This window comes from Erpetoichthys calabaricus, chromosome 4 (assembly GCF_900747795.2).
Source record: "Erpetoichthys calabaricus chromosome 4, fErpCal1.3, whole genome shotgun sequence".
NCBI classification, from domain to species: domain Eukaryota; kingdom Metazoa; phylum Chordata; class Cladistia; order Polypteriformes; family Polypteridae; genus Erpetoichthys; species Erpetoichthys calabaricus.
Window position 1 is genome coordinate 159,573,399 of NC_041397.2, and position 19,870 is coordinate 159,593,268.

General features: G+C 37.8%; 1 protein-coding gene across 1 annotated transcript in view; it reads left to right on the plus strand.

Annotated features, from left to right (window-relative positions):
* LOC114641417 (protocadherin-16) overlaps nucleotides 1-19,870 on the plus strand; it is a 237,387-nt gene that overhangs the window by 84,904 nt on the left and 132,613 nt on the right. The window contains exons 4-5 of the mRNA XM_028790469.2: nucleotides 10,892-11,128; nucleotides 18,623-19,651. Of these exons, the coding sequence (XP_028646302.2) occupies nucleotides 10,892-11,128; nucleotides 18,623-19,651 (1,266 nt within the window). The remainder of the gene's footprint in view (nucleotides 1-10,891; nucleotides 11,129-18,622; nucleotides 19,652-19,870) is intronic.

The following is a 19,870-nucleotide window of genomic DNA, read 5'->3' on the forward strand; positions in this document are numbered from 1 at the left end:
AGGGATAAACAACAACTCCCCAAGACTATCTTAGAGATTAAATAAATTTGGTAGTTGAATGAATGTATGCTTTTCACATGTTCACCATCAGCTGTTTCCTACAAGCTTCCTTAGGGTTTTAAAGTTAGCTTAATCAACAATTACAGTAGACTTGGCTGTGAAATAATATGGGAGGGATGCAGGATTATTCTTCCTCAAAAAGCAAGTCATCTCATGCATACTTGGTGACAGTAGAAAACTTTTCCAGGATTTATTACTTACGCTACCACATTTAATCAATTGGCTTCTAATCTGATGACAAAGAAGGCAGTGGCACTGTTGTTATTGAGTTTATGGGTTGTCATCCTGAAAGACTTCCCTGTTGCCTGAAAAAAAATAATGGATGATGATTATTTAGAATAATTGAATCATCACTAGCAATGGCCTTGCCCTTTCAGTGAATAAGTGCACACAAGCCATGCCACCCAATTAAACAGTAATCCAGTGAGTGTGTGTGTGAAGCCTGAAGTCCAAATATCAAATAAACACTTTCACAAAAGGTACAAATATAACAGAACAAGTGCGCTTCTATTCAAGAATATAACTGCAGAAAAAGAACCCGCAACATTGACACCCCTTTGATACCACTGCTTTGGTCGCACAACAGTATCAACTGTTGACTGGTAATCAAAACTTCATGGGTTCGACCCTGGATGAGTCCGTTTTGAGAAGTGAGCTGCTCTTATTCTTACAATTTTAGAATATAAACATACATTTGATTTGAGTCTGTAACTGCCGGTGTAAGTTTATGATACTTGTAAAGGTTAACTTTGCTTTTTTTTTTCATTCAGTTTTATTCTCTCAGTCGTGTTCACTCACACTCCGAATCTGACACTGCTGTTTTCACATATAGACGTCCTATAACAGAGGTGAACTCAGATGATGACGATGGTTCTACATCAGAGAAAGAATGCACGTCGCACTTTTGCCTTCGTTGTACTTTGTATATGTACACGGGAAGCTCTGCAGTCTACTTGCGACTTTATGCTGTAGCGGTCGGGTGCCGCTAAGATTCACACCGTCAAAATGACGGTGATTTATTTATTTTTATTGAGGATCCCAGGGACACTCCCAGCCTTGGCCCGACTTGCACACGCTTACAAACAGAGACAAAATAAAGCACACTGGGAACTAACAACAATTAAAGGATATAATTAAATTAAATAATATAAATAATACCACCCCAGTACCCCTATGGCGATATTACATTAAACACAAAAACACAACTCCACACAGAAAAGTCCATGGAATACCACACTGGATGTAATGAGAGATGACGAGAGTAAGTCCAGAGATCTGTATGTTGTAAGGGAATGAAAAAACAGTCCTACCGTTAGACACTGTAAGGGTAAGAGCTCCTATACTTGCGGGAAAGCCATGAATCCACAATCAGTCCTCAGCACACAGGTAGACAGACGATCCAGACCCCAAAAACGAATAAAATCCAGGACACAGCGACTAAATATGGCTTAATTAACAGAAGGCAGTCTGACAGGTAAACGAAACACAAAATACAACAACAAAAAACACCTTTTTTTTCTTTCGGACACCTGCCCTCCTTTTAAACCCCTCTGACCACCTTTGACCCCAACAGCCCCTGCAGGGAATGCTGGGAGATGCAGTTTTAACTGCTAGTAGCACTGCTACAACGCTGTAGGAAGATAAATAAATAAATCAAGATAAATAGGTAAATAGCATTCAATCTGGCTCTTACGTATATACAAAGTACAGTGACGGCAGCTTCCTCCTGCATCTATAGACTCTTCAGTACGCGAGTGACTCTCCACGCTAGTGTTTAGATCTGGGTGGTGTATGTGCCCAAAAAAGAAGTCTGACTGCAGTCTAGTACCATTGCTTACGAACTGAAGTGTCAGCATGCACTTTTCAGGGCATTACACATGTATTTTTTGAGCATGCCCGTGTCGATCAAACACAGGAAGCTCTGCAGTCTACTTGTGACTTTACAGTGTGGGAAGTAAGTAAATAAATCAAGGTAAATAACGAGTTTTTTCATAGGCTTCGGTAATTCTAGTGTTAACACTGGAATTCCTGAAGCCTACAATAAAACTGTAATCCCGGCCCACCTTAATTCCCTTCACACCTCTCCATCAGCGTCTATTGTTTTGTAAATGTGTCGATCAGCACCAGCAGCAAGCAGCCTTCCGTCTTGTCCCCTGCCTTGACAGAGCTCAGCTCGCAGGCAAAACCCAGCTCAAGCCAAGGCTCCTTATCTGCATGTGATGTGCCTAGAGTTGTATAGGGTAAATAATACACTATATCATTATTTGGAATACATGCATTTCATGTGTGTTCTATGTCTACAAAGATCTGGGCAAGTGTAGGATGAAAGGAAATGCAAGAAATGCAAGAAACGTTTTCCATTTAATAATAATAATGACGAGAAGTGTATAATGTGTGAAGACTTTAGTCCAAATATCAAATAAACATGTATGCTTTTATTCAAGAATATAACCAAAGAAAAAAAAAAGCATTCGATTTACATGTGGCTGTCAATGAGTTAAAAGCTCAGGCTCAAATGTCAATTGACAGGGAGCTAACATGTATTTTTGAATGGTGCAGAGGTAAGAACTGATGCCTTATAATCCGGAGATCCCAGGTTCAAGACCAGGTGCTCCGTCTTTTGAGTAGTAATAGTGCTATTATTATTATTATTTCTACAATATAATAAAAGCATACATTTGATTTGAGTCTGTAACTTTGCTTGGCACCATAAGTAAAATGGAACTTCCACCTACAGCTAAAGTCACTTCAGTATGCAAGCAATTTTCCACGCTAGTGTTTAGATCTGACAGCGCCATGCTGACGGTGTATACGCCCAAGAAGCCTTTGTGTTCAGTCTGTAACAGCCGGTGTAAAGTTTTGCAACCTGTAAAAGATATTGCTGAAGGGATAGAACCAGACACACAAACGCTGGTGAATCATATTTTCTTAGTATCTTGTTGTCACTTGATGTTTTTGTTATTCAGCTTTATTCTTGATTAAAAGCACACTTGTTTCATTATACCTTTGCAAAAGTGTTTATTTTTTATTCCAGTAACCACTTGAATGAGATTGTGAGATACTCAGATTTTCTTTTTCTGGTTATGATTCTTGCTGTTGCATTCTTAACTAATTGCAACCAATTTTTTTTCCTAGCTCTGTTAGGATTGCATTACAGTAATCTAGCTGATTAAAAACAAAAACTTCAATTAATTTCTCAGCATCATGCATTGTTATAAGTGGTCTAACTTCTGCAGTGTTCCTTAAGTGAAAAAGTGTAGTCCTTGTAATATGGTTAATGTGTGATTTAAAGTTTAGCTCAGACTCCATGATTACACCTAAATTCTTTACCTCCGTCTTGTCGTTTAATGCTAAGGAATAAGGTTTATTTCTAATACTTTCATTATTTCCATTTCTGCCAACCACTAAGTTTTCTGTTTTTTTTTTTTAATTACTTAGGTTGAGAAAATTACGACTCATCCGTTTAGAATTACAAATAAGACATTGGATAAGTGAGACCAGAGCATCAGAGTTATCAGGTGCTACAGATAAATAGAGCTGTATGTCATCTGCAGAGCTGTGGTAGTTCTGTTTCAATATATTGTAGCCAAATGGAAGCATGAAGACTGAAAAAAGCAGCGGGCCCATATTGATCCTTGTGGTACACCATATACAATATTGTGAATCTCCGAACTACAATCGCCATAACTAACAAAACAATTTCTACAAGTTAAATAAGACTGAAACCAATTTAAGACACTGACACAGAGAGACCCACCCATTGTCTAAGGCAGTTTATAAGGATACCGTGCCCTGTGGTGTCAAATGCTGCACTTGGGTGTAAGAGAACAAGAACAAGTACCGTATATACTCGAGTATAAGTCGACCCGAATATAAGCCGAGGTACCTAATTTTGCCTACAAAAACTGGAAAAACTTATTGACTCGAGTATAAGCTTAGGGTGGGAAATGCAGCAGCTACTGGTAAGTTTCAATAATCAAAATAAATACCAATAAAATTATCATACATTAATTTAAATCTTTAAAAACAAGCCGGGTGCATTCTCTAACTGCCTTCTCTGCCTTATGCAGCCAGCCCTCTCTCTCGCTCTCTGTCTCGTGCAGCGCACGTGTGTATCTCTCTCTCAAGCGGCGCACGTGTGTGTGTGTCTCTCTCATGCATGTGTGTCTCTCTCTCGCACGCACGTGCGCGTGTGTCTGTCTGTCTGTCTCTCTCTCTCTCGCACTCTCTCACTCGCAGTGGGACCTGACTTAAATATAAGCCGAGGGTGACATTTTTCAGCACATTTTGGGTGCTGAAAAACTCAGCTTATATTTATGTATTTACGGTATGTATATTCATATTAAACTGCAAATCATTAACTGCTTTAACCAGTGCAGTTTCCATACAGTGATTTCTTCTTAAACCTGACTAAAACTTATCAAGAATAGAATGTTTGTTCAAGTAATCGTTTAACTGCTGAAAAACTGTTTTTTCTAGAATTTTACTTAAGAAAGGTAGATTAGAAATAGTTCTCAAAGGCAGAGGAGTCTAGATTATATTTCTTGAGCAATGGTTTTAACAACTGCAGTTTTTAGATAATCTGGGAAGACTTCCATATCTAATGATAAGTTATCCATGTCAAGTATGCTATCAATAAGCACACTGGAGACTTCTTTTAAAAAAGTTAATTGGATATGGGTCAAGGACACACATGGAGGGTTTTAGTTAAATTATTCTCTGCGCTTCAGACAGACTTATTTGAGTGAAGGAATTTAATTAGTCTAAAAAGAGCATGCTGGAACTCAACAGGATTAACTTTGGAGGGATGTATTATATAGCATCTAGAATTGTTTATTTTTTGTCTTAAAATCCTGAAAAAACCTAACAAATTTCTCTAGAGGTTTTCAGGAGGCTTTCCGTTGAATGAGCTTGGTTTATAATGTTAGAGAAATACTGCTGCCTCTCTGTGTTAACTGCTTTGTCATATTCAGTTACATATGCCTTCAATATTTCATAGAGAACAGTTAATTTAGTTTTCCTCCATTTATACTTAGCTGTGTGGCATTTTTCTTTAGTTCAGACATTCTCTGAGTCTTCCAAGGTATTTTAGAGCTAGAGGATTTCTTTACAATTTTTTCAGAGGCCACTATTTCAGTTCCAGCACTGACCTTAGCATACAAATATTCCACATTACATTGCTAGCTGTATTGGGACAAGCACTGCATACTGACTGATTATTTAGAATATTAGCAAACTTAGAGTCTGCAGATGCATCAAAAAAGTGTTTTATTTAACAATACGCTTCTCTGTAGTTCTAGCTACCAGTATTTCTAAATTAAATAAAATGCAGAAATGGTCACATATTCCAATAGCCACAACCTGCCTATTGTCAGTTTTTTGTCTTTTTAAAATATTAAATTCCATGTGTTTCCTCCCTTATGAGCAGATTGACTGGCAAGCTGGGTAAGATAAAAAGAAAGTAGTAACTTTAAAAAATTTTCATGCTTTGGGGGTCATCCATATGAAAGTTGAACCTGTCATAGTTAGTTATTATTTTAGACAGTTGGTCTGAGAATTCCTTGATAAAAGACACTTTCAGTTTTCAAGGTTTATAAGTGGTCAATACAAGAGACTGTGACTTTCCTTGAATAACTACGCCAAAATACTCAAAAATGGTGTAAGTACCAAATTTTTGCTGTTTAAATGGCTCAAGAAAATACTTGCTAAACCATTGCCTTTTTACCTTGGTGAAGTACATGAACAAAATAGTAATTTGGATGTGCTGTTTCTATTGACACGGCCGCACCATCACTATTTGAGCCATGTTTTAGTCAATGTAAGAAAGTCTATGTTCCTACCACTGACAAGAACAGTAATGTAAAAAGTCTTACTGGTTGATGCTGTGATATTTAGTAAAACCATATTTAAGGTGTCGGAATGTTGGGGCAACTTGAAATGAAATTAAGCTATTTGTGTTTGTAGCTCTTTATATGGATTTTTTTTTTAACTGTGGTCTATTATTGCAGTGCTACTACAGTGCACATCTATAGGTGAACCCACTACAGAATTATCACATCCTATCTCATCCTAACACAGGATTATATTTAATATTAGGACTAAAGCTACTTTGTTGAGAAAGACAAATTACCTTTAAGATATTGTTGGAAAAGACCTGAGCACTGAACCTGTTCAGATGCAGGCCATCATGTCTGTAGAAAAGTGATCTCTACCGGAAGAGATCCTAGATGTCAACAAAGCCAATTTTTTGCCTCTAACAGAAGGCTCTCATTCAGATGTTTAGCACTAGGAAGATAGCCTTCTGCAAGAAGCAAAAGTCTTAAGAGGTTAAGTCTTGTTCCTTTAATTAAAGCACTCATATCATAAACCACAACTCTGTGCCTCCTTCTGTAATTTGCATTTCTGATGCATGCATTTACTTACTTAAGTTCTATGCCCACATCATTTTGGACATGGTTCCTCATGTGACACCAACAAGTGGCACTATGTTTGCTATGTTATAAACATGCCCTGCTTTCAGAATAAGTGAGATCTCGCTAGTCATAATAATACTCAATGAGGCCTGCTTAGCATTTTACATATGACCCTCAGTATACTGGAATGTTAATTGCTTAATTAACTCGAGAATCACACACTTATTCAAGCAAATGCTTTCAATATCTTTTAAGTGTTTCTTCTTGTTTGTTTTTTGTTTTGTTTATTTGTTATATGTTATAGAAGGAAAATAAAATCAAAGATACCTATCAGACAGTTTGGAAAACTTTCTAATTTTACATGTCATGGTAAATAATGAAGGTTCATACATTGGTCTTGTGCACTTCTCATATATATTTTGCATGATGTTCTTATTTTTGTGTGTTTTTTTTCTCCAAGTACTCCTGTTCCCTGCATTCTTGTTCCCAAGATGTACACTTTATGTCAAATCTAAAGTGATCCTATGTGAGTGGGAGTGGGCATGAATGAGTATGCTCAGCTGTTTCACAGTACAGTAATCCATCCTCGATCGCGGGGGTTGCGTTCCAGAACCCCCCGTGAAAGGTGAAAATCCGCTAAGTAGAAACCATATGTTTATATGGTTATTTTTATGTTGTCATGCTTGGGTCACAGATTTGCACAGAAACACAGGAAGTTGTAGAGAGACAGGAACTTTATTCAAACACAGCAAACAAACATTTGTCTCTTTTTCAAAAGTTTAAACTGTGCTCCATGACAAGACAGAGATGACAGTTCCGTCTCACAATTAAAAGAATGCAAACATATCTCCCTCTTCAAAGGAGTGCGCATCAGGAGCAGAGAATGTCAGACAGAGAGAAAAGCAAACAAATCAATAGGGCTGTTTGGCTTTTAAGTATGCGAAGCACCGCCGTATAAAGCAGTTGCAATGAAGGCAGCAGCTCACACCCCCTCCGTCAGGAGCAGAGAATGTCAGAGAGAGAGAGAGAGACAGATAAAAACAAACAATCAAAAATCAATACGTGCCCTTTGAGCTTTTAAGTATGCGAAGCACCGTGCAGCATGCCGCTTCACGAAGCAGCTGCACAGAAGAGAACAATGTGAAGATAATCTTTCAGCATTTTTAGACGAGCGTCCATATCGTCTAGGTGTGCGAACAGCCCCCCTGCTCACACCCCCTCCGTCAGGAGCAGAGAATGTCAGAGCAAGAGAGAGAGAGAGAAAAGTAAGTTGGGTAGCTTCTCAGCCATCTGCCAATAGCGTCCCTTGTATGAAATCAACTGGGCAAACCAACTGAGGAAGCATGTACCAGAAATGAAAAGACCCATTGTCTGCAGAAATCCGCGAACCAGCAAAAAATCTGCGATATATATTTAAATATGCTTACATATAAAATCCGCGATAGAGTGAAGCCGCGAAAGGCGAAGCGCGATATAGCGAGGGATTACTGTACTTATTTGAATTTTCACCTGTCTATGAAAGTGAATGTTTCATGCCACATAGGAAAGCTATCAGTGTTAAATTAACAATTAGTATTATATTAGGACCTGCAAGTGTATATGTAAGAATGTTTCAGTGTACTCTGTGCAAAACTGTTGACCTAACCTGTACAACTTTGGAATGCTAGAGGAAACAGGAGTGCTTGGAAAAAGCCAATACTGTGACAGTCCCTGGTTGCTTCCGCGAGCCTGCTGAACACGGAACCGTCGATACTTGTAAACTGAGATGAGCCAGTGAATGATAGCACACATAGTAAGAAATGCATTGGTTGCAAAATGCTTCAAGTGCTTTTAATAAAAAACAAACAAACATGCAGTGCCTAAAATCTTCTTCTTTACATAAATAATCCATAAAATCCAAATGAACTGGGTGTGAGTTATAATTCAAATAAACAATCCAGAGATAAAACTAGTATAAAAAACAGTCATTGGGTCCTTCATCTTTCTCCTATTCATTGACTGAGCCCAGCACAACTTCCTGTCCAACTCCCCAGCTCACCCATAGCTCAGTCAACTGGCTGAGACACCGGCAGCTGTGGTCATCCTTGCTGACCCCCGTCTTGGCTGCCTCTGTCAGTGTCTACCAGACCTCTTGGAATCAGCAGTCCTCATGTCTTCTTTCTCGTACTCTTGGCATCCCTCTGTCCCTAAGGAAGACTTCATCACCATTGTACCCCCACCTCCATTTAAGTCTGTGGGTAACGATCCACCTCATGAAGCACTGTCCGTTTAGTCCACTGTGAGGCCACCAAAAGCTTTGCCTCTTCTCTCTTTCTCTCTGTCTGGCTGGCTCTGCTCAAGCATCTTCTGACACTGCGCTCACTCACGTTCTTCCCCTTACTTCTCTCTTTCCATTCTTATCTGTTTTTTTATCCCCTCTTACTGCCATGCAGGTTCTCTATATACTTATAATTTGGTACATGTGCTGTCCTTCACCTACTTGAGGTGTGAATGTACAATTAGCCAAGCACCTCAATCAAGACAAGTGCACTCACACCTATACAGAGCCTGCATGCTCTGGTCTCCAATTATTTATTTAAAAATCATGCTTCGCACATACAGAAGCAAAAAGAATGTGCACTCCCCATACAGGTAGTAACTGGGAGATTTATACCCTAATTATGTAAACAACTTTGCAAAACAATTAACCTTTGACCTAGAAGAAAATTAATTCATCCATTAGCCAAGATGCATTGTGAAATATGGTATGTCAATAGCAGAGCTACATTAACACTGAAGTAAATCCTTCTCCTCTGTTTTCAATAGCAAAACTAGAAAAACAATCTGACTTCTGATATCAAAATAACAACAGGTGCCTTTTTCTGGGTTGGTTCCTCTAGCACATTGGAAAGCTAAATTATATTAAGAGGGTTGGGTTAATGTATGAATGACAAATAGTTACATAAAAATAGTAATTAATATATTTTCTCCACCCACTTTACCTAGAGTTACCTTCACATTTTCTCCACTGTATCTTGATGGGGGTGGTGCTGGCATCACTGTGATCTTGGCAAAACAAGCCACCCTAAACTCAGTTAATTCTTCCAACCACTCCAGGGAAATTTCCAGGTGCTCTCATTTCATTTGAGAAATATAAACCTTCCAACATGTTCTGAGTTATCCTAACATACTCAAACAATCACAAATGTCTCCTGTTAATCTGGAGCACCAGTGGTTCTGTTTCAAGGTCTTTTTGTATTGCTGAGCTCCACACACTATCACGTGGAGTATGCTCAGCAACCCTCCACAGGAACATCATTACCGCTGATTCTGCTCACAGTGTTATACTTTCAGTGATTTTACAGAGCTCATGACAATAGAAGAGGATTGGATTGTAGAATATCTGGTAGATTAAGAACAATGCCTTAGAACATACCTCCTATTGCATCACCAAGCTTATCCAGGTCTGCAAAAGTGCTGAGCTGCATAGGTTCATTAGCCTAATTTAATAATCACCTCTACTATTGCTTGTGCACACAGAAGTTGCACAGTTCCATTCATTTTGTGGGGAGGGACATGACCTCTGATTTGGAATTCTAATTCTCATCCCAACCCCATATTACTGTGCTGCAAATAATTTCAGCACATGTGAGCGATGACAGTCTAATGAGGTTCACCAAGAAGACTACACCATCTACAAAGAGTAGAGATGCAACTCATAGGTTCTACAAATGGGTACTTCATTCAGATTTAAAACAAGAAAAAAGGCAAGACAGACCTTTTCTAGAGTCGAGTGCTCACAATGAATGACCTAAAATTAATGCCATTTATGGAAACATAATTCTCTGTCTCTGCAGATACAGGGTTCTCCAGACCTTTCAAATATACCAGTATGTGCAATGACAAAGAGATGTTCCATTGTTCTATGGCAAAAACATAATGAGCAGGATCTGAAATTCAACAGCTAGACAGAATCATTGCTTTAGTGCCCCATTACAGACTTACCTGGGAAACCAAAGGAGTGTGATCCCTATGTGATTGCAGTACTCTCTAGTTGTGGTGAGGAGTGTCTCAAATGCCTCCATGAAAACTAGAACTATTTGACTGCAGATATACATTTGCAATAGAATTACACATGTCACAATAGTCTAATGGGGGAAAAAAGAGCAATCTGTAACTGATCCCCATAATTGTTCTGATTAAATCAGAGAATCTTGGCCTAAACATGGATGGTGGGACTCATTCATATAGCCAGGCCTAAAGCTTAGCAGTAGTGTTCACTGAGTGTCTGGTTGCCAAGTGATACATGTAGCCCAGTTGGGCTTAGTCTAAAAAAGATACATCAAGTCACCAGATGAGCTCATCCTAATCAGGAAATCTAAATGATTGCTTTTAATATCTCATATGTTAAAATTAATTAATTAATTTTCTTTTTATAGGTGTGATTTCGCTGTCTCGCTCTCTGCATGGAAAGGAAAATTCAGTAATTCACCTTGTTATAACTGCACAGGATGGAAGTGGACAAACAGCGCTAGTGAATGCTCGGGTCAATATAAGCATTGTTGAAGGTTCTGTCACACCTCCTGTGTTTGAACAAACACATTATTTCTTCACCATCTATGAGGATGTTCTCCGAGGAACTCCAGTGGGTGCAATACAAGCAAAAAATGAGAATGGTGTGTTGTTTTTTTCCTCTTGAATTTTTTAACCTTTTTTTTCTTTATACAATTTTGCTGATATCAATATTTTAAAATGTGTTATTTTGGGCATTAACAGCTGTTGTATTTCATCAATCTGAGTGTAAAAAATAATATGACAAAGAAAATGTCTCCTAATGTGTAATGTATCTCTGCAATACAGAAATATGCTTTTTCTCTTCACAAATTGAGCTGCTCCAGGTATTCTGCCAAAATGTGCAAAACCTATACCTGTAAATGGTAATAAGCAATGTACCGATGATTAGCTTTACCACTGCATATATACCCTCACTAGCAAAATACCCGCGCTTCGCAGCGGAGAAGTACTGTGTTAAAGAGGTTATGTAAACATATATATACATAAACATAGTGTATATACATAAATATATACATATACACATCCACTTATATATACATATATCAACATATATATACACATACATATATATACATATATATATATATATATATATATATATATATATATATATATATATATATATATATATATATATATATATATATATATATATATATATATATATATATATATACACACACATGCAGACACATATACATATATATACATATACATATTTGTATATCTACATATATATACACATATATACATATATATACATATACATATTTGTATATCTACATATATATATATATATATACATATATATACATATTTGTATATCTACATACATACACATATATCTATCTATCTATCTATATATATATATACACACATATATATATACACATACATATATATATATATATATATAGCTGATTAGCCAGTGGATTCGCTCACTGAGTGCAAGAGAAAAAAATAAAATGTATGTATAAAATAAGTTAAATTGCCAAATTTATTTTTCCACAAATAAAGAGCACTTACAATAACATAGAAATCAATATAAACAACATTAACATCATTATTATTTGAGAATATGAAGTAATATATAAGAAGCACATTGCATATAAATAAAAATTATTAAACATTAAAATGTTCTTCTATAAAACAGTACCGTGGCTATTAGTTTGTCTGTCCAGGATTTTAAATGAGCTGTAGCTCGCAAACCGTTTCACCTATTGACTTGAAATTTGGTACACAAATACTACGTCACGTCTACTATTCGCTTTCCCACACATATGAACACATATATATATATATATATATATATATATATACACACATACATATACACACACATACACATATATACATATACATACATAGTGCGTTGCAACACGGGCTGTGATTGTTACATGGGAGGGAGACGACAAATCACAGCTTCCCGCTTTGTAATCGGGCTTGTGATTGCTGCTTTGACGGATGTCCAGATCCCACAGTATTTCCCCTTAGGAGAGGCGTTAGGCAAGTGTAATTGAATAGCGGTGCTGCAAGTTATTACTCTTTTTATCTTTATTTTATTTTATTGTAGAATCAACTCACAGCTGCGCGCACCAGTGCGTGTGTGGCGGATGCGTACGGCTGACGTTTTCATTGTCTACCACCTTCGCTAATCATTCTTGAGGCAGATTGAAGACTTAAGTGCCAGCTTAACTGAAAAATTAAAGAAAACATACTAAGTTTTAAAAGAAATCAGTTTTAACGGGAAAAGATGCCGATGAAAGAAGAGAAGCAGCGGGACGCTAGGGTCAAGAGCTGCTCATTAAGCAGCAAGCGCATCAACCTCTGAGCAAACGAATGGTAAACGTACAGAGAAAGAGGATAAATACTATGAATGGTCATGTCAAGTGTATTCACTCCACGTTATCGTGGAGTACGCTGTTACTGGTATTTTGATAAAAGAATCTGAATAACATATAAGAATCGTATAAATTATTAAACAGTAAAACATTAACATTTAAGAAGTAAAGATACATTGAGTAGTACTGTAGTGCTTTCGGGTATAGTACATTTTTTGTTTGCCCATTACATGCATGAATGTATAAATTTTTTGGTGTACCTACCCAACAACACGCGACATGACCCGGCAGTTAAAAATTTATCGCTCCAGCAATTTTAACTCTGTTACAAAGTCATCTAATATGGTATTGCAAACGGCAGCGGGAGCGTTTCTATAAACTCAATTTAAACTTACTGTTTACACCGTGCTTTGAAGATGCATAGTATGCGACACGTGTTTCGCCGTAATTGTGGGCTCATCAGGAGTACACAGTCACTGCACTCCCTTACGGGAATCGATCCTCGGACGTAGAGGCGAAGCCCCTAACGTTGTGCCACGGCGTGAGGTTCGTTCATTTGACAGCATGTAGATCGGGGTAATTACATTGCAGGCATTTGTAGTCTGATTCACAATCTGATTGTATGGGTGGTTACCTACCAGGTAACGCTTGTGGTTGGTGAGCAAGTCGGCTAACTTCTGCCACGGTGCCCTCTTTCAGTTGCGAGAAGCAGATCATACAATGGTTGAAATAGTTTAATATATATAGCAAAATCACCGCGCTTCGCAGGGGCGAATATGGTATTGCAAACGGCAGTGTTTCTATAAACTTAAAGTTACGGTTGATACCGTGCCTTGTTTCATATTCTTTTCCTACCTTATCAATTGTGTAATGTGTTTTTTGAACAGGTTTGATTAATGCAAGTGATCACTCCTGCTGCGTTCAGTCACTTCACGTGAGCCAGTCTCTTGTGTGATGTTGCGATGTCCACGGGTTTATTTAATGTTAGCTAAGACCCGGCAGTTAAAAGTTTCTCGCTACAGCAATTTTAACTCTGTTACAAAGTGATGCAAACTGTCGTTTATACCTCATGTCTTCTCATTAAACTTGTATCTCGCGAATATGGCATTGCAAACGGCAGCGGGAGCGTTTCTATAAAGTTAAGGTTACGGTTTACACCGTGCTTTTTTATACCTCGTGTCTTCTCATTAAACTTGTATCTCGCGAATATGGTATTGCAAACGACAGCGTGAGCGTTTCTATAAAGTTAATTTAGACTTACGGTTTACACCGTGCTTTTTTATACCTCGTGTCTTATGAAGATGCTTGTATGCGTCACTCACTCGCTTCTTATTGTTTCGCTGCCTTGTCAATTGTGTAATGAATGTTTTCTTCTGCGCTCTTTGGGGCTCCTCCTTCTTTTCTACGTACTGAGTTCACAGTCAGTTCACGTGATTACGTGGGAGGCGAGATGACGCGACACGCAACTCAGTCTCCTACGGCCATCTTGCTGCCTACCATTACAGTATATGGACAAAAAATAGGTTCCAGTTATGACCATTACGCGTATAATTTTGAAATGAAAACTGCCTAACTTTTGTAAGTAAGCTGTAAGGAATGAGCCTGCCAAATTTCAGCCTTCCACCTACACGGGAAGTTGGAGAATTAGTGATGAGTCAGTCAGTCAGTCAGTCAGTGAGTGAGTCAGTCAGTGAGGGCTTTGCCTTTTATTATTATAGATTAACTGGTTAACAAATACAAACTGTCAACTCTGAAAATTAAAAGAGAATCAGATGTGTCAGCTAAGTACTGATTAGCCTCTCAAACACTCATAAGCTGCCTAATCTAAACTCATGGGTTTCACTCCTATATACCTGATTTTCATTGCGTTTTCTTCAAAGCAGCAATGTTTTCACATGTAATTTTTGCCAACTGACTAAAGTCATTAGTCTTCTCCAAGTTTGTACATTTTCTCTATATCTGTGCAGGTTTACCACCTGCATATTGAAAGACGTGCAGGTTAGGTAGCAATTCCACATTGACCCTGTTTCTGTGTTAATTATATACAGTATTATCTTATGTAAGTGTGTATTATTTATTTTGTATGTTGTTTATTCATTAATATTCTGATATCTAATTTCAGTTTGTTTTTCTTTGCTTGTAACTATTTTTTTGACATCTTGTAAAGCACTTTAAGCTACAACCTGTATATAAAAATGTGAATAGAAATAAATATTGTTAGAACATTAGAACAATCTACATTTACATTTACTTATTTGGCTGATGCCTTTATCCAAGGCGACTTACAATATTTATGATACAATTGGTTACATTTCTTTTTTGGTTTTCCAGCTGGAGCATAGGTTTATCAAGTGGCTTGATCTAGATGTGAACTGGCCATACAGCCCAACCAGCCAGCCAGTCAAATAACAATAACATCAAGTCTGATTTTGAAGGTTCTAAAAATCCTATTTCCTACCACACTACTTGATAACTTATTCCATGTGTCTATGGTTCTGTGTGGAGACAAACTTCCTAATGTGTGTGAAATGTACTCTTAAATGTCCTTGTGTTCTTTTTGAACTCATTTTAAAGTAACATTCTCAATCCACTGAACTAAATTCTTTCATATTTTTAACGCTTCAATCATGTCACCTCTTAATCTCATTTTGCGTAAAGTGAAAAGGCTCAACTGTTTAAATCTTGCTTCATAACTCATCCCATATAGCCTTGGACCCAGTCTAGTCACGCTTCTCTGGACTTTCAGGGTGTAATCGGTTGGGGTTTAAGGTGTGTTCATGAATGCATATGGCATATGCATATTTTCACTGTCAAAATCACAGTTTTATAAATGTGGCCCCTGGTGATTTGTTAAATTTCAGCCTATTCCATCTAAGCAGTACTTCTCCCTCTACAATTTCCAAATCCCCCAGTACCTCCTTAGTAGTCCCTGTTACGGCTGTTAGGTTATCCACTTTCTCACATGTGAAGACTTCAGAGAAATGCAAGTAGCATCTGCTATTTCACTGTCTGTATATTTTAATCACCTCCTACTATTCCTAATACATTTCACCTCCTCCTTGACTGGTCTTCTTGTACTAAAATAATGAAAGAATCTCTTTGGACCTTTTAGCCTCCCTAATATCCTTCTTAATAGTTGCCTCCATGTTCTCATATGCCCTACAGTTCCCATAGGAGTTATTAGTCTTATATACTTATACAGTTGTTTTTTTTTCCTCTGCAGCTTCTTTTTCAGCTGCTTATTAATACACTACTGAGTTTTGTTTTATTTTCTACTAGTTTCAGATTTTGGGATACACCTGTCCTGCATTATATTAAAACATTTTTAAACCTGTTCCACTCTTCCTCAACTGTTTCCACACATTTGCCTATCCCAGTCCATCCCACTTAGACTTTGCTGCCTCTGTTCAAAACTTGCCCTACCAAATCTTGCTCTTTTTGACAGTCTGCACTTATAAGCCATGAGACTTTCATCGATGCAGAAATTTTGCTACAATAAATTGTTATATCTCCCAGATTTTCTTCAATTTGGGTGTTGTATGGGTATTCTCAAACCCAAAAATTATCAAAACCCTTCATTGTTGGTAAAGTGCAGATATTTCATAATTAGTGAAAACCTACACTCAGACATAATTTCTCCATAGAATGGCAGCACTGACACCACTTTTACAGCCCAAGTGATTCTCAGTTCTAACGCTTACGCAAAATTCATCTTTACAGTTGCCCGAGTGACACTTGGGACTAACGCTTTTAGCACTGTTTTCGCAGCCATAGTAACGCTCGTGTCTAACGCTAAAGAGGTTAATTTCTTAGGAAACGCTATTGCTTTTACTGAAATTATTAGTTTCTATGATGTTGGTTATTTGCATACAGATTTGCCAGTTTCAGCTACTGCCTATTGCATTGACGATGCTAGTTTTGAATACAAGTAACAAGGATAAGCACAAGTAACTTTTTTCAAAAAACCTCCCAAACATTCAGTTACTTTTGCTTTTGTGCAGGTGAATAAAAATTCAAAAAAAATCTTCTAACGGAAGAAACCTTTCAAAATTCCAGCATGGCTCCATAACAACAACCAAAAAACAAAGTTTTTAGAAACAAAATTGTCTTTTAATTAACTCTCACACCTCAGTAACACAAAATCCTCAGCACTTCCTCCATTTCCACTAAGGGTGACATCAGCACATCAGTATGTCTCCTCTTGCTATTGTTGTTGTAGCAGCTACAGTTTTTATGCCTAAAGCAATGCCAATAAATGTAATGAATTATTATTATTATTATTATTAATTCAATATTTTAACATGATGCATTTTCAATATTGAAGTATGTCTCAGGTACTGTCTTTAATTTCAGGCGATGAAATTAATGTAGTGATTGTCAAGAGAAATATTTGACACATCTAATAGCATGTTGCAGTGGTCTTATTCTTGAAGGTGATTGGAGGGTTAAAGGCAGAACAGTTATGAGGAAAGTAACATAAATAGTCTTCACAGACGTTTTCCTCATTGTAATCCTATCAAAAACAGCAAAAGCCTTCTCGCAATAAAAGGCATTTATTTTACTCTTGCATCTGTTCCCACTGGTCATCTTTCAGTTAAATGCCATTGGATTTCTCTGTTTCAAAAGATCATCTCCAAATGCTATCCTTCTTTCTGCCCTTATATGGCAACTTGTATTTTCAGAGCAAGTAGATAGGTTCCTTGGGATTCCTGAGTTTCTTAAGACCATTGTCTTGATCGCTCATTCTTACTCACAAATATGTCTTTAAATGTGCCACTATATACAGTATATAAATATATTTATATTGTGGACCACCGGGGCACATACAAGCTGCCCTAACCCAGGCAGAGACATGAGTTCTATCACACAATGTACTTTATTTCAGTGGTGGAGCACTTTTTCTTTCCTCCCACAGCATAGAACAACAAAGCACAGCACAGTCAGTGTCTTCTTCTTCTTCTTCTTCTTCTTCTTCTTCTTCTTCCTCTTCCTTCTCTCCTTCTCTGCTGCCTCCACTCCTCTTTCAGCAAGCTTTTTCCTCCACGTCCTGACTCTGGCTCCTTGAATGGAGTGACACAGCTCCTTTTATTCAGTTCTTGGAAGTGCTCCAGGTGCCTCATTAGCATTACCTGGAATCACTCCCAGGTATGGTGGAAGTTCACTGTAGGGCTCTGCAGCTCCCCCTGATAGCACCCACTGAACCCAACAGAGCTGTACCAGACTCCAAGTCTCAGCATGCCCTGCAGGAATCCATGGTGTCACAGCTGCCCAGGAGGGCTGCACTCTAGTTTCCCAGGGGAGGTAGTGCTATATATATCCTTAGATATCCTTATAGATATTTATATACAGTATACTTTTCATGTTATTTTATAAAGAGATAAAAGACTTATTGAACCCATTCAGTTACCAGGTGGGTTCATTTTCACTGAGCCATAAGAACATTTTTTAGTCTGTTTTACACATTCAATATCTCTGTTTTTATTTTATGTTTATTTCATGGGATACTGTTGTAAAATTAATTAGTTTTGCAAGGTTGTGCATTGGGTAGCAACAACAATTGAACTCTGTGCAGTTCCAGATTGTGGTGCATTTGTGTCATGTTTATCAAATACTGCACCTGTAAATTGTATATACATTTCTTTAAGCTCTCTAATTTGATCAGTAATCATAATATTTTAGTGATATTAACACACTATACTAATAACATGTTTGTTTCTACAGTAGTAGTAATCATGCAATGTTTGTTCCCTACAGGTGATTCTAAGGCAGTATACTACACCATCTCTTCAGGAGACCCGTATGGATTTTTCACAGTTGACCCTGAGACAGGAGTGTTGCGAACAAGCCTTTCCCTAGATCATGAGATACAGCAATTTGTAGAACTGGAAGTTCAAGCCTGGAGTGGTACTCCGCCATCATTTGGAAAAACCTCTGTTAAAATTATCATTGCAGATAGAAATGACAATGCACCTACTTTTCTTCCCTCATCCTCAGAGTCCTTACTCTTGCCAGAGGAGACTGAAATAGGATCTTTGGTATACCGTGTAAGGGCAGAGGACAAGGATTCTAGTCTGAATAGTCAATTAAGTTTTGAATTAACTTCCAGTGAAGGACTGAGAACATTTAGCATTGACCGGAGTTTGGGAGAAATTCGCTTAATTGGAAGCTTAAACTATGAAACAATACCTCACTATGACCTCAGAATTGTCGTTAAAGATCATGGAGTCCCTCAGCTTAGTTCAACATTCACACTAGTAGTGTATGTCCAAGATGAAAATGACCAAGGTCCTGTTTTTGACACATTAACTTACCGTGTGGAATTAAAGGAAGGCATCCAACTCAATACACGCTTTCTCCAGGTGAGAGCACTGAATCGCGAAACCAGCAGTCTCTCAGGACCTTTGAGTACAGTAGTATATCATCTTCGCACAGATGGGGATTCCACTGGATTTGGCATTGTTGCTGATAGTGGCTGGCTATTTGTTAAAAGTGTATTAGATCGAGAAACCAAGGACCTTTATCTTCTCACAGTTCTGGCAAGTAGTGGAGCAGGACATCTAAAGAAAACAGGCAGTGCTACTGTGCGTGTTTCAGTGACTGATGAAAATGACAATGCACCCCGGCTGAGTCAGGAACGAGTGTTTTTGGCTTTATCTGAAAATATGCCTCCAGGGACTGGATTTGGCAGGGTGACTGCAAGTGATCGGGATGCAGGTTTCAATAGTGTGCTCTCCTTTAGACTTATGTATTCTGATCAGAATTTCCAGATCAACTCAGAAACAGGTGAGAGCCTAACTGTTTTATTAACAGATGCCATTAGGCACAGCATTGACAGATTAATTTTTGTAACAATTTAATTTATAATACATAAAGCTGAAACCACCTGCTATAGAAGGATGGTGTTGTTGAAAACATGTTCAAGTGTTATATACAGTCTTTAATTCCAGAACTGAACTGTTGTAATATGCCTTGCACACCAGTGTTCTCTAACAACATTACACT